A 14,686-nucleotide genomic window follows, 5' to 3' on the forward strand; every position below is an offset into this window, starting at 1 on the left:
TGACTAAAGCCCTGAAGTCTAGTCCCCCGATCCCTGGGCCCCTGTAAACGTGGAGGGCGAGGATCTCACCGGAACTCGGGCCTTCCGCCCACGAGGCCGAAGGAGATGAAGTCGGGCAGCCTGTTGGCCAGGTTGGTGCGGCTGCCTGGGATCCGCTTCTGCCCATTGTACAGCAGCATCCCTGGTGGACACAGCTGCGTAAGGGCCTCCCTGCCAACCACGGGCTCCCTGTCTGCCCTGCCCAAGAATAAGCCACCCAAGCTTGTGAGCCCTCCACTCTGACAGCTGCCCCTCCCTCTGGCACATCCCACATGGCCAGAGCCTTCCCGCTACCCCAGGATGGTGCCCTACATAGAAGGCCTTGCCGAGAGCTCCCAGAGAGAAACGGAATTTGCTTCGCTCACACTGTACGGTCTACCTGAATGAGGTGATGGAGGCAGACACTCACCTGAGTAGAGAAGGAGGCCTGGACAGTGAAAGTCAGAGACCCGCAAGAGGTGGGAGGAGACAGATGAGAGAGAGAGAGAGAGGGAACGAAAGGGTGAGAGATGGGAGAAGGAGGAGGGAAGAAGGAGCAGAGGCAAGTCTAGGAAGATGGGACAGGAGGACTGGGTGTTGATGCACCAATGGCAGAGGGACTACGGGGAGGCTCAGATGGCAGATGTCACAGAGGCAGGGATGGAAAAGAGAGGAGGCATGAGAGAGGGCCCAGCAGGGCCGCCCGGCAGGCCTGGGGGCTCCGGGACAGGGAGGGCTGAGGGAGATGAGGAGGACTGGGGGCTTCCAGGGCTCATACCATGAAGGCAGTCACACCAGGAGACTCCCTATCCCCGGCCCCCACATCAGCTTCTCTCCTGCTCACCGTCAGCAGAGTCAGGCCGGAAGGTGATCTTGATCTCGAACTTCCTGTAGGCATCCTTGATGGTGGGCAGCGGCAGGAAGGAGTGGGGGGTCTGCGTGAAGTAGGGCACCACCCGCTCTGTTGGGAGAGAACATAGAGACGATGCTCGCCGGGCAGTGGGCAGGCCATTGCCAACCCTGGGGGTTGAGGGTATTGTCTTACCTGGCACCTGCAGGTTGGCGAAAGCTTTGACCTTGCCCTGACGGTTAGTGGCAGTGCAGACATAGGTGCCTGCGTCCTGGGGTCGGACCGAGGGCAGCAGCAGCATGTTGTTCTCCACACGGCTGTCAGGTGGCAGATTCCCATCCAGCTGCAAACACACCCACACTTTGGACCCTGGCCTTGGCCTGTCTCCCATGTCGGCCTCGGGTCCACTCTCAAACCCTCAGCGCTCCGTGCCAAGCCTGGTCTAGGCCGTAGGGGCACTGAGATGGTGGAGACTGGTCCCTGACCCTCAGGTGTGCCCACTGGTCCCCTGCCAGGCACTTACCTTGCTCCAGGTGATGTCAGGAGTGGGGTAGCCAGAGGCCATGCAGGGGAAGACAGCTGCAGAACCAGCAGGCACACGGACCTCCGGGGGCGTTGAGATCTGGGGCAAGGCTAGGAGGGGGGAAGAGACCGAGGTCGTCAACCTGGTGACAGGCACCATTTGTGAGCCCAGCCTATGCCCTGACTTGTTTAATCTTCACATGATCTCGTGAAGGGAGACAGCATGCCCCCATTTCACAGATGAGGAAACTGTGGCCTAGAGGGAAAAGTAGACATTGGTTCCTGGTTACGAAGGTGGAACAGGGCAAAGTCTGGGCTCAGGGACGGGTCCATTTGACTACACAGCCCAAGACTCTTCAAGGTGCCCAGGCAGAAAACAGTGCAGCCCTTTGGGGACCTGCGAAGTGGGCACTAGGGCAGTGTGGGTCGGGAAGTTAAGGGGCAAGCCATAGGGTTTGGGGTGAAAAATTGCCTTTGAAGAAAGCAATGTGAAGGGATTTGTGCCTGTCCTGCATCCACTGCCCTGTTTGGTTCTGTCGTGTCTGTTCGGTGTTTACGTGTCCCTGCCCTCAGACGGGGCGGTAGGTCTCCCTCGTCAGAGCAGGTGCTTCAGCAGGGAGGGACTGCCCACCCGTTTCCTGCTGATGCCCCTTGGTGTAGCCTCTCCCTGCAAGTTCCAGTCTGCCCCGGAGGAACACTCACTTTTATCCCCCGCTGCCACCACAAGCTATGAGACCTGCCCCTTAAATACACAAAGTTGAAAACTCCCTAGAGAGTGGAAAGGAAGAGGAAAGCAGGAGACGGCAGCGCAAGGAGCCCCTGCCACGCTACCCGACCCCCGCAGCGGCCCTGTCGGCCTTCACCTTGCACAAGCAGCAGCACATGGGACTGGGTGGTGCCGGCGGCATTGGTAGCAGTGCAGCGGTACTGTCCGGCGTCAGCCATCTCCACGTGGGCAATCCTGACAATGCCTCCGTTCTGCACGATCCCAGGCCGCATGCGTCCTCCAACTTTGCTCCATGTCACTTGAGGCTTGGGGTCACCCAGGGCCAGGCACTCAAACTCCACAGCGTGGCCGACCACCACGGTCTGCACAGAGGTGCGGATGTTGATGAGCACCGAGGGCAGGGCTGGGGGAGGAGGAGGCAAAGGCAGCATGAGGCCAGGCCTGAGGGTCCGGGAGAAGGTGAGCGGGGGAGCCCTGGGCATTCGCTCATTTTTTCACTCACTCTTTTGTGCATTCACTCATGAACACGCTTGTTTGCTTTTTTGTTTACTCCTTTATTCACCTGTGTATCCACTGTCATTCTCTGGTCTGTCTGAACACCCACTCAATCCACCCATCTCCCTCCTTCCTCCTTCTCTCGCAATATTTGTCAAGCCCCCTTACTCTATGCCAGACACAAGCAAGCCACAATCAAATCATTCTCTTTACTCATACAAATCTAAGTGCTTCCTGGAGAACACAGTCCCTGTGCTCCTCATCTCTGCCCCCTATCCTTAACAGAGGCCTGAGCCACCATCTTACCTTGGACAACTAGCTGGGCACTGGCCTGGGCCTGTCCCCATGGCCCATGGGCCTGGCAAACATATGTCCCTTGGCAGCTCTGGTCCAAGTTCTGGATTCTGTAAAGAGAAAACAAGTCATCAGTGAATAAAAACAACTGATGAGAATGCTTTGCAATTGCATGGGATTTCAAAGCCATCCCATGCCACGGAGCCAACTTCTAGCTTCTCAGTAACCATGCGGGCCAGGTAGGCTGGCAGCAGGGTGGGTGTCACCACACTCATTTTGGACTAACGCCTTATGGTCTAGAGCTCAAGATACAAGTTCAAGGAGCAGGGCTGAAATCTGGATCACATGTGTATGTCTGGCCCCAGAGCCTGTTCTCTTCCCTCTGTACAATAAGACGAATATGGGCCACTATTTACTAAAGGCGTTCCATGCGCTAAGCACTGTGTTAAGTGCTTCAGATAACTTCATTTCGGTCTCATAAAACCCACTGTACGGCTGAGAACACTGAGGTTCAGAGAGGAGGAGGGACTTGCCCAAGGACCTTGCTTCATGCAGAGCGCCGGAGGGCGGTCATTCTAACAGCCCCACCGTATACCTCGGGCTGCGGTGCCCAAGTTCAGTCTTGCCCCCATCCCTACTCACCGGAGCACCCCATCCTGCACACTGTGGCCAGGAGGCAGCTGACCCCCTTCCTTGAACCAACGGAGCTGGGTGCCTTGGTCATTAGGCACGGCACAGTGGAACTCCACGCTAGCGCCTGTGCTCTTGGTCTCCAGCTGAGGTGTGACCTGAACAGTGGGTGTGGATCCTCCTGGGATGGGGGTGGCAGGGAGAGAGCCGGGGGGGCCTGCGGGGACATGTACGAGGTTCTGCGTGGATGTCCATGTGTGTGTCCGATCTCTGACGCCTCCCCAGGACCCAAGAAGCCCCCATCCTAATATTCAAGGAATGTTGTTCTCCTTGTAGCTTCTCTGACCAGAGAAGGACTTTTCACTGGCGATCATTCATTTGCTCACTCATGCAGTCGTTCAGTCAACACATACACGGGCCCTTGGGGCACTGGGCTCTGTGTTTCCACTGCCCTTGTCTAACATCAGAGGATCCACGGTCATGGTGAAGGCACCTACGTGTCCTCCTGCAGGGGATGGATGGGCGGGAGGGTGGCTGCAGATACATATTATCTCCATTTACTAAGTGCCTACTGTGTGCCACGGGCTTTACATGTGTGTATCTAATTCCACCTATGTCCTCTCCCTTGGCCTGTCCTCTTCACTTGACAGATGGAGAAACTGAGGTGTGAGATGACTTGGCCACATCCTACAACTATCAAGTGACAGGGCTGTGCACTGAACCCAGGCTTCTTGTAGCCCAGGCTCTTGACCAATGGGCTCCGTGCTTTTCCACCTCTAGAATTTGGGGCCCCATACCCCTTGCTCAGCTTTGTGTAATTGATGGAGGAGGCCATGGAGCTGCTGGGTTCTTTGGAGATCCACTGAAACCCTGGGAATGCCAGAGGCGGGTGCCGCCCTGCCACGCGTTCATTGTCATCACTGTCCAGCATTTACTGCACCCCGTCTGGGTCCTGTGGTGGACAAGCCTGGGGCTGCTGAAGTGACTGGGCCCAGGCCCTGCCTGGAGCGTCCTTAGTCTGGCGGGTGAAGGAGGCTGGAGTGCTTACGTAAACAGCCCTTGGCAGCGTGAGGTCAATGCCAAGGGAGGGATGCAGCCATGAGAGCTAGAGGTGCTGAGAACTCAGTGACGGGGGTCTTCCTGGAGGGGACAGGCCTGCTGCAAGCCTTGGGGAACAGGGGGGAAAAGGAAGGCTTTCCGGGTGGTGTAATGGAGGGAGGTCTTTGCGCCCTAAGCGGGGGTCCCTGGGTGCCAGTTGCTGGGTGAGTAGAGGCCTGGAGGAGAGCTGACCCCTGCGGCCCAGCCTGAGCTACGTTACTCACCTTGAACAAGCACCAGGGCAAAGGCCTCAGCCAAGCCCACCTTGTTGGTGACCTGACAGCGGTAGCGGCCTGAGTCCTCAGGGGCCACAGAGTCGAAGTGGAGCACCTCATTCCTGGCTGTCACCCTCCCAGGGAGGCTACCACCCACGCGGCTCCACTGGAAGGTGAGCGGGGGTGTCCCATGAGCCAGGCACTGGAGCTGCACCGTCTCCCCTGCCCTCACCGAAGCTTGCTCTGGGACTGTGGTGGCATACGGTGGGCCTGGGGAAAGGGGACAGAGGGGGGCGGCGGGGGGAACAGAGATCAGGACGGGAGTAGGAGACTTGCCAAAGGACCAAGGAAGCTGAATGGTGAATGAGCCCCAAGGGCAGAGGATGAGGGAATCAAAGGTCCCAGGAGGGAAAGTGGGTTTTCGGCTAGCGCAGGCTCTGGGGGCCCGAGGTGCATGGGACTATCCAAGTGGGGTTCTGGGACTTCTGCCTGGAGTGTAACCTGGTGGGGGGGGCGGGGGGGGGGTGCTCGGACCTCCATGTTGTATAGACAGAGTGGCCCTAGGAGGGCAGATAAGTGCCTTACTCTCCACATGCAGGACGATGGTGGCCTCAGCGTGTCCGATAGGGCTAGTGGCATTGCAGATGTACTGGCCCGAGTCCTGCTGGGCTACCTGGGGGATGATCAGTGTGTTCCCGTCCAGCCTGTGCTGCCAGGGCAGTGGGGAGCGCAGCTTAGACCAGTGGATGGTGGGCGTGGGGCTGCCTGTGGAGAGGAGAAGATGGGGAGGTTGCTGGGCTGCCTCAGAGACCAGCTGGGAGCAGGGGTGGTGAGGAAGGGGCCTGGGTGATCTTGCCCCTTCCTGCGGGGCATTAAGTGGGCACCTCAAGCATCGCTGGGAGGTACAGCAGCAAAACCCCCTTCCCAGGCATGACACCATCTTCAGATTTCTTGTATCTAAAATTCAAGCCCCAGGGCACCACTGCTCTGCCTGCCTGCGCGGCAGCTCCTGTCCACACCTGTGGCTGAGCAGCGCAGGGTGGCCGTGTGTCCAGCTTCCACAGTCAACTCCACTTCTTCCACCTGCACCTGTGGGGCCCCTGGAATCATGTTGCCCGTGTCCACAATCACCTCTACCCGCTTCTGTGCTGTGCCCAGTGCATTCTGAGCTAGGCACACATAGGTGCCCGCATCTGACGGTTTAGCTGACGATATCTGGAAGAAAGCAAGAGAGCGGGTTATGTGGGTGCTGAGGGGGACCTTGGCATCAGTCCCCAGCTCTACCTTGGCTTTACCTCTTTCCTCTGCCCTTCCTTTTGTTTTTAGGTGACTGGCTGCTTGGGAGCTAACACTCAAGCTATTCCATTAGCCCACCATCCACTCACCCATCAAACAGCCCACCTATTCATCCATATACTCACCCATCCACCCCTACCCACCCACCCATCTCTTCTTTCTTCCTTCCCTTCTTCCACCTTCCTCTTCCTGCCCATCTGCCAATCTACCCACATCCACGTGCCCTGTCCCTCCCTTTCTCTCTCCATCCATTCATCACCCATCTGCCCATCCAACATTCTTTCCTCCAAGCACCTGCTCAAGTATGGGCCCTGACTGGGCCTCAGGCCCAGAGGTAAAACAGCCCTGACTCTGGCCCGGGGAAGCCAGGCCTCACCTGCAGTATGGTGTGGCTGTCCGTGACCCCAAACCTCTGCTGCTCCAAGCTGGTGGGGGTGCCAATCCGCGTCCAGCGAGCAGAGGAGCGGGGCTCCCCAGCACTGACACATTCCAGGGTGATGGCCTTTCCCACTTTCACACGCACAGGGCCCTCGGGGAGCACAGACACCGTAGGGGGCCCTGCGCAGAGGAATGACGCAGCTGATACATATACAGGCCCCTGCTGGTCACACTCACTGTCACGGCCCCCTTCTCGGCAACACCCAGGTGGGTACTCGTCTCCCCACCGCACCAGTTTGGAAACCAAGGTTCAGAGAGGAAGACTGCCCAAGAGGGAGGCCGTGGCAGAGGCAGGGCTTAAACCTGGAGGTTCTGGGCTTGGAATCAGGGCTGGAAACAGGAAGGCAGAGCCCATGTGGTTGATGTCCCTTACCGTGTACGCTGAGGCTCACGACACTCTGGGCCACGCCGTAGACATTGGAGGCCACGCAGCGGTAGACGCCGTGGTTGCTGGGCCGAGCGCCAACAATGGTGATGATGGAGCCATTGGGGCTGATATGGACGTTGTCTGTGGGCATTGGGGGAGGGATGGTCCGTGAGGGTGTGCCGCCAGTAGGTGTACCTCTGCCCCATGCCCCTGACTGCTCCAGCCTCGGTGTCTAGCTCACAGGGTCAGGGATGGCAGATGAGAGTCCTTGCAGAATGCTGGGCCCAGTCCCCTGACCATCCAGATGGGGACACTGAGGCCCCAGCAGGGAAAAGCCACACCCAGGGTCACACAGTGAGGTTGGTGCTATCCTCAGCCCCTGCCCACCCCCAGCAGTGACCACTATGCTTTCACACCTGCCTCCAGCCCCCCCGCCCCCCCGGCTCACCCTCCAGCTCTTGGTTCCGAGTCTTCCACTCAAGGCTGATGGGGGCTGCCCCGTCATGGATGAGGCACTTGAAGCTGGCATCTTGGCCCTGCTGCACGGTGCTGCTGGGCGGGTCGATGGAGATGACAGGGCTACTAAGGCCTGGGGGAGGAGGGGTGCAGAGGGCTGGGCTCAGCAGGGCTGGGTTGGCTCAAACCCCTGCCTCAGCTCCAGAGTCTCCCCTCCTTCCCCTGCCCGGGGCATCTGCCGCACTCACGGTAGGAGGAGCCCGCACTGGGTGGGACAGTGACTGTGAAGGAGGCCTCCCGCTCAGGGCCTGCACCGCCAGCTACACGGCACACGTACTCGCCGGAGTCGGCAGGGGAGAGGTGGTGGAGCCGTAGGTGGGAGCCGTGGGTCTGTCGGAGTGAGCATGGGGCAGCATCAGGCCAAAGCGCTTGGACAGGGCACGCCCCCAGGCCTAGCTGTGCCAGAGCCCAAGAGTTCTCTCTTGGAGCTCGGCAGCTCAGGGCTCCAGCTGATGCAGATGAGCTTCATTTACAGAATCCTACACGTCCAACCCAACCTCTTCACAGAGGGGGAAACTGGCTCAGGAAACAGTTCAGCAGCAGAGCGAGGAGAAATACCAGGTGTCTCAACTCCCAGGCTGGTGAACTCCCCCCGCCCCCCTGCAAAGGTATATTCTCCCCTGAATCCCCAAGCAAGTCGGGGTCTGCATGAGGTTTGGGGTGCAGAAGACATGGCAGGTCAAACCCTGACTGCCTGGAACCACCCACCCTGCCCCTGTACCTGGTGCTGGGTGGGGAGGCTGCCCCCACGCTTGTACCATGTGACCTGGGCATGGGCCTGCCCAGGAACCACACAGTTCAGGTCCAGGGTCTGCCCTTCAGCCACGTGGGAGGAGGGGGCCTCAATGTAGATGGGCTGGGCCAGTCCTGGGGCTGCGGGCACAATGGGTGGGTGAGAGGGGTGAGGCTCCCGGGTGAAGGCGGAAATCTAAGGTAGGGGCAGTGAATGCCAATCGGGCCTCCTGAGGTGCAGTGTCTCGAGAGTCGCTGACATGGCTCAGCACCACTGACCTAAAGGGGCTCTCTATTCCGTGGGGGCCAAGATGCTGTGTGAGGCCCAGAGCTGGACCCCCGTGCGTGGGGAGCAGCAGGAGGACCTTCGTGGGGCTGAGAGCCAGGGCCCAGCTGGGAGAGCAGGGAGGAGCAAGGCCAGGAGGCCCCCCCAGCACCGCCCACGGCTCCCATCACTCACCAGGGATGGGGCCTGGGCTGGAGGCCTCAATTGTGACCAGGACAGAAGCCTCCAGGGTGCCCGAGCTGCTGCTCACTTGACACGAGTACTCGCCAGAGTCAGCAGGGGACACCTGGTTCAGCCTCAGCAGGGTGCCGTGGACCTGCCAAGGTTGGGGTGAGAGTGAGGAGAGGGAGCCGGGGGCCAGCGGCCAAGGCCTTCAGGTGTCCCGGCCCTCTGGCACCCGTAACCCAGGACTGTCATGTACAGTTATGCGCGCTGCATCCTGTCAGAGACAACCCCTTTGACATCAGACATTGTGGAATGTGCTTATCATGACATTTTTCCTGGTAGGAGAAATCCAGTCTTGAATAAGAGCCATCGTCTTTTCATTGCCACCAAGGCACTGGGGGAGCAGGGGCGGCCCTGCCGTGCAGTCTGTTCTTGACCTCCCGGTTCCCAGTGATCTTGGGGCCACCTTCCCTCTGGGGCTGGAAGTCAGCAGGGCTGGGCAGGGGGTGGGGTGGGGAGTGCCCTCATCCTGTTTCTCCAGCCCCTTACCTGGTGCTGGGCAGGGAGGCTGCCCCCGCGCCTATGCCACGTGACCTGGGCGTGGGCCTGCCCAGGCACCACGCAGTTCAGATCCAGGGTCTGCCCTTCGGCCACATGGGAGGAGGAGGTCTCAATTCGGATGGGTGGGGCTCTGCCTGGGACTGGAGCACAGGAGGAGGTCAGTGAGCTGGGAACCCCACTCTTGCGCCCTCAGCCCCTGCCCTGGGTGCCCAGATATTCAGACTAGAGACCACGGGAGGGGCCTTGACTCCCTCCTTCCCATTCTCCTGAGGCCAGGAGCAGCTAGGCTGGTCTAGGGGGAAGAGGTGGGTGCCCCATTTCCCCATACTGGTCCCACTATCTCCTGCTATACTCCAAGCACCACTGGCGGCCCGGGCGCAGGGCCAGGCGCCTCCGCATAGATCACCGCTGTTTCCTAAACTTGAGTAGTGTGTGGCTGAGCCCAGACTCTGGGGCAGGGCTGCCTGGATTCAAAATCCAGCTCTGCCATTTGGTTCTGTGACCTTTGGAAAGGCACTTCACCTCTCTGTGTCTCAGTTTCCCCATCTGTAAAATGGAGAGAAAATCATACCTACCTCCAAGCGTTATTGTAAGGACGAAATGAGTTAGTATGTGTAAATGTAACACATATTTGTATGATTATTACTTGTCCTATATTATGTTTATTTCTTAGCAACTCACATACTATTATCATCATATCTGCCGTAATCATATGCTCCCTGTGCTGTCAATTACATTTCCTTTCCATTGATTCACTTTAAAAAACCCTTTAATACTAAGCCCCATTATAAGGAATGATTTCCATGAAATCATGACAGGTGTGCTGTGCTGTTGTTTTTCCTCTAACATACCGCTATTAACATAAAAGATGTCCATCAGGGTGCCACCTGAAATCACCCTCACATACGCCAAGAGGTGCAGATTCAGCCTTTAGGGGACTCAGGTAATTGTTGCAAGAGCTTGACGGTCCGCACTTTACAGATGAGGAAAGGGAAACGCAGAGAGGCCAGGACTGCGTAACACCTCAGAGAGCAGACACAGGAGCTGGGCCTCAAGCCCACATGTGCCAGACGCCAAAGTCTGTGCTCTCCGGCCGTAGAGCAGAACCCCACTTGCCCTGGCTTCCGACCTCTGCCTCCTGGCCCTTTCCTTTCCTCCCCTGTCCAGTCTCCTAGCTCCAGCACAGGGAAGCTCACCGGGGACAGGAACAGTGCTAGAGCCAGAGGCCTCAATGGTGACCAGGACCGAGGCCTCCTGGGTGCCAGAGCTGCTCACCACGCGGCACATGTACTCGCCCGAGTCAGCCGGGGACACCTGGTGCAGCCGCAGCCGTGAGCCGTGGGCCTGAGCAGGGGCAGGACAAGGAGACAGAGGAGCAGATGTGGCCTGGGAATCCTTGAAGGACTGGGGCAGGAGGGCACTGCACCCCACGGGGTCTCCCAGGCCTCCTTCCAGGGCAAAGCTTAGGGGGTGGACCCCTGTCCAGGGCTTCCTCACCCAGCAGCCATCCCACTATTTCCTGCCCCCAAACTCCCATACCTGGTGGCGAGCTGGGAGGCTGCCTCCACGCTTGTGCCATGTGACCTGGGCATGGGCCTGTCCAGGGACCACGCAGTTCAGATCCAGAGTCTGCCCTTCGGCCACATGTGAAGATGATGACTCAATTCTGATGGGCATGGCACTGCCAGGGACTGCAGATACGGAGACACCAAGTCAGCGCTTTGGCCATAGTCAGATTGGAGAACAACTGGGTTGGTAGATACCTCAGCTACAGAAGCCCCCACCCTGCCAAGGGTAGCAATAGTAGTTAACACTTGTTAATAAGCACTTACAGTATGCCTGGCACTGTTCTAAGTACTTTATGTGTGTTCACTCATTTAGTCCTCACGAAATTCATAACCTTTCTTCAATGACAGAAGTGTTCTATCATCTGCATTGTCCAATACAGTGGCTACTAGTCACACACATGTGGCCACTGAGCACTTGAAATGTGAGGATGTGAATTTGAAATTTTAAATAATTGTATCGCTGCATGTACGTGGCAGCCACCGTACGGGACAGCTCTCTGAGGCTGGAATGACCCATACACCCGTTTCACCGAGGAGGAGACCAAAGCTGGGGAGGAGAGTAACTCCCTCAAGCCCTTGGTGATACAGGCAGGATTCAAACCCAGGCGACTTCCTGCAGGGCCCTCCCTCCCCAGGGAGCATCCTTACCCGTGTCCCCTGTCCCTCCCAGGGTCTTCATCAGACTCACCAGAGGGGTTGCCAGCGTTGGGGGAGACTGAGACCATGATGGAAGCCTCCCGGGCCTCAATGTTGTTGTTCGCCCGGCACACGTACTCGCCCGAGTCAGCCACGGACATGTGGTGCAGCCGCAGGCGGGAGCCATGGGCCTGGCGGGTGGGTGAGGAAGGAGGGAGAGAAGGAGCCGAGGGGCGATGAGGTCATGGGCTGGGTCAGGCCTCCTCGCAGGTCTCCCTCGTCAGACCTGCTGAGGCTACCTTCTGTGTATCCAGGGCAGGGCGGAGGGCTGCCCCGGCACTGCCAGCTAATGCTTTGGGTTCTTTCCCCATGAGGCTGTCCTTGTACGCACCCCAGGAGGCGAGGGTTCCACCCCCACTGCCATGTTCTGCTCTGTACCTGGTGTCGGGCGGGAAGGCTGCCCTCACGCTTATACCACGTGATGATGGCCTGGGGCTGCCCAGCGACCACACAGTTCAGATCCAAGGTCTGCCCTTCGACCACTGCGGGGGACGAAGACTCGATCCTGATTGGCGGGGAGACACTGGGCCCTGGGGACAGAGAGGGTCCGGCATAGCCAGGGTCAGCCAACAGTGATTACACCGGGGACCTCCCCGCCACACCCACTTCCTAGACCCCCCTCCTTGTGTGCGCTCACCATGGGAGGAGCTGCTGCCCTGGATGGTGACGATCAGCGATGTCTCCTGGGAGCTGGCACCATTACTGACATGACACACGTACTCGCCCGAGTCCGCTGGTGTCACCTGGGGGATCCGTAGCCGGGAGCCCATAATCTGAAGGGGAGCAAGTGGCGGTGGGTGAGGGCAGCACCTCCACGTCCTGGGCACTGCTGCTGCCGGCCCTGGACTCCGGGAGCGTCACTGCCTTGCCTAGGGCCGGTCCCTACCCCAGCCTCCTTCAGAATACCCGCAGGAGCCTGCCTCTAGCGGTAGTACTGTTCTACTGAGGCCCATCTCGGTGACCCCAAAGCAGCCGACTGTGACTCCTGTTACACTGCCTCGCCCTCCAGCCTGTGAGCTGCCTGAGGGCAGGCACCTGTCTCATTCCATTTGCAGTCCTTAGTACCAGGTGCAGGACCCAGCCTGGAGCAAGTTCTTAGGGAAATGGAGTGAGTGAATGAATCATAGAATGTCCTATTAAAACACAGGATCCAACGGAGGTCAGAGAGAAATCTCCATGTCCTCAACATGGGTCCAGGGCCCATACAGCAAGAACATCCAATGTTTGTTGAATGACTAAATGAGTACCAAAGAGGTTCTGAGTAGCCCTCCTTATTCCCATCAGGGCTGGCGAGCTCAGCTTTTGTCCTCCCTGCCTGCTGGCTGAGTACCTGGTGCCGGCTGGGTAGGCTGCCTCCACGCTTATACCAGGTGATGGTGTGGGGCGCTTGGCTGGCCACCAGGCAGTTGAGGTCCAGGGTATGTCCATTGGCCAGGGAGGCTGAGGAGGACTCAATGCGGACGGGGTACACCACACTCTGGGCTGGGAGGACGAGACGTGAGGCAGGGTATGGGAGCCGCTGAGGATGAAGTGGCCCTAGAGGTTGCACACCACTTTCTATGACCCCTGAGATACTCACAGAGGGAGGGGCCAAAGCGCTTCTGGATGGTGACAAGGACTGAGGCTTCCTGGGTGCCCGAGTTGCTGCCCACACGGCACACATACTCCCCAGAGTCAGCTGGAGTCACCTGGGGCAGCCGCAGCCTTGAGCCATGCACCTGAGAGGGCAGAGGGAGGCAGGAGCAGAGATGGACACTGGGGCTCACAGCCAGGCTCCGCCCCCTTCCCCGGCCCCTCCCAGCCTGGCTCTCCTGCTGAAGTTTGAGGAAAGCTCTTCCAGGGAGAACCACCATTCATGACCCTTGAACTCCCCGTCCCAGTGTGGGGAAAGGTTCCAGCAGGAAGTAGGGGACTGGTATTTGTTGTTGTGCTACAGGGCAGGCAAAGTAGACAGTGTGAGCCCATGTGGCAGACAAGGACACGGAGGATCGGGAGGAAAAATGGCCTCAAGTGACACAACAGGCCAGAGCTGAGAGCAGTATCTGAACTCGAATACACCTGAATTCAAAGCCTATGGTCCTTATTCTGTAGTCACGAGGGTCCTTCGGGCCCCCCATTAGCTCCCCACCTCCTACCTGGTGCTGGGCAGGAAGGCTGCCCCCACGCTTGTGCCATGTGATCTGGGCGTGGGCCTGCCCAGTAACCAGGCAGTTCAGATCCAGGGTCTGCCCTTCAGCCACGTGTGAGGAGGAGGACTCAATCCGAATTGGGAGGGTAACCCCGAGCGCTGGGGACAGAAAGCAGGGGGTCAATCCCTGGCTGGGATGGGAGGAGAAGGGGTGGGTGAGTGAAGGTAGGAGCTTTTGGTCTTGCAAATTCCTGCCATTGCTGGAGTGGAAGCCTCCCCTGGCTGGGCCCCTAGCCATCCTCTCCCTCCAGCACCACTTACCAGGAACAGAGCCTACAGGCTCAATGGTGACCAGGACGGAGGCCTCCAGAGGCACTGAGCCCCCTACCACGCGGCACACATACTCGCCCGAGTCAACTGGGGACACCTGGTATAGCCTCAGCAGTGAGCCGTGGGTCTGGCAGGAATGGAGGTAAGGTCAGAGGGGGTCCTATGAGACCCTTGCACCTATAACATGCCTCACTCTCTGACCCCTGAGGCCTGGCTATAGGCTCTGTCTGCTTAGGGGTGGGAAGAGAGGGTCTCATCCCAGGGGTGGTAGGTGGCCGGGGGAGCCATGGTGAGCTGAGCAAGCACTAGTAACACATTTCCTCAATTCTGTGACACACTTTTTGATGTCTCTGAGGTCCTGATGCCATCTTATATAGTGAGTAATCTTAAAATTCAATGGCAGCTTTTTGTTCTTACAAACACATAAAATAATGGTGCATCTTGCAATCACTGGTATCCTAAATTTTATAAAATGTAGTAATAATAATAGCTAATGTTGGGGGAGTAGGGGAAGAGGTGAGGGGATTAAAAAGTATAAATAGGTAGCTACAGAATAGCCATGGGGATGTAAAGTACAGATAGGAAACGGAGTAGCCAAAGGACTTACAGGAATGACCCGTGGACATGAACAATTGCTTGGGGATTGCTTGAGGGAGTGGGGGGGGTGCTTGGTGGAGGGGGGACAAAGGGGAAAACCTGGGACAAGTGGAATAGCATAATCAATGAAATATAATTTTAAAAAGTAGCTAGTGGT

At 58.2% G+C, this 14,686-nt stretch overlaps 1 protein-coding gene across 1 annotated transcript in view; it reads right to left on the reverse strand.

Moving 5' to 3' along the window:
* Positions 1 to 14,686, reverse strand: part of HSPG2 (heparan sulfate proteoglycan 2) — a 97,478-nt gene that overhangs the window by 10,356 nt on the left and 72,436 nt on the right. Inside the window, exons 61-87 of the mRNA XM_054571692.1 lie at positions 13,924 to 14,059; positions 13,610 to 13,761; positions 13,054 to 13,192; positions 12,805 to 12,956; positions 12,112 to 12,247; positions 11,853 to 12,004; positions 11,467 to 11,605; positions 10,750 to 10,901; positions 10,407 to 10,554; positions 9,199 to 9,350; positions 8,659 to 8,800; positions 8,188 to 8,339; positions 7,655 to 7,796; positions 7,399 to 7,539; positions 6,957 to 7,091; positions 6,522 to 6,703; positions 5,869 to 6,064; positions 5,435 to 5,614; positions 4,859 to 5,119; positions 3,549 to 3,753; positions 2,919 to 3,016; positions 2,254 to 2,520; positions 1,392 to 1,501; positions 1,064 to 1,211; positions 863 to 979; positions 449 to 466; positions 70 to 181 (exon numbers count right to left, since the gene is read on the reverse strand). Of these exons, the coding sequence (XP_054427667.1) occupies positions 70 to 181; positions 449 to 466; positions 863 to 979; positions 1,064 to 1,211; positions 1,392 to 1,501; positions 2,254 to 2,520; positions 2,919 to 3,016; positions 3,549 to 3,753; positions 4,859 to 5,119; positions 5,435 to 5,614; positions 5,869 to 6,064; positions 6,522 to 6,703; positions 6,957 to 7,091; positions 7,399 to 7,539; positions 7,655 to 7,796; positions 8,188 to 8,339; positions 8,659 to 8,800; positions 9,199 to 9,350; positions 10,407 to 10,554; positions 10,750 to 10,901; positions 11,467 to 11,605; positions 11,853 to 12,004; positions 12,112 to 12,247; positions 12,805 to 12,956; positions 13,054 to 13,192; positions 13,610 to 13,761; positions 13,924 to 14,059 (4,064 nt within the window). The remainder of the gene's footprint in view (positions 1 to 69; positions 182 to 448; positions 467 to 862; positions 980 to 1,063; positions 1,212 to 1,391; positions 1,502 to 2,253; positions 2,521 to 2,918; positions 3,017 to 3,548; positions 3,754 to 4,858; positions 5,120 to 5,434; positions 5,615 to 5,868; positions 6,065 to 6,521; positions 6,704 to 6,956; positions 7,092 to 7,398; positions 7,540 to 7,654; positions 7,797 to 8,187; positions 8,340 to 8,658; positions 8,801 to 9,198; positions 9,351 to 10,406; positions 10,555 to 10,749; positions 10,902 to 11,466; positions 11,606 to 11,852; positions 12,005 to 12,111; positions 12,248 to 12,804; positions 12,957 to 13,053; positions 13,193 to 13,609; positions 13,762 to 13,923; positions 14,060 to 14,686) is intronic.

Source organism: Pteronotus mesoamericanus, unplaced genomic scaffold (genome assembly GCF_021234165.1).
Source record: "Pteronotus mesoamericanus isolate MK-2021 breed Mesoamerican mustached bat unplaced genomic scaffold, CSHL_Meso_final contig_221, whole genome shotgun sequence".
NCBI lineage: Eukaryota > Metazoa > Chordata > Mammalia > Chiroptera > Mormoopidae > Pteronotus > Pteronotus mesoamericanus.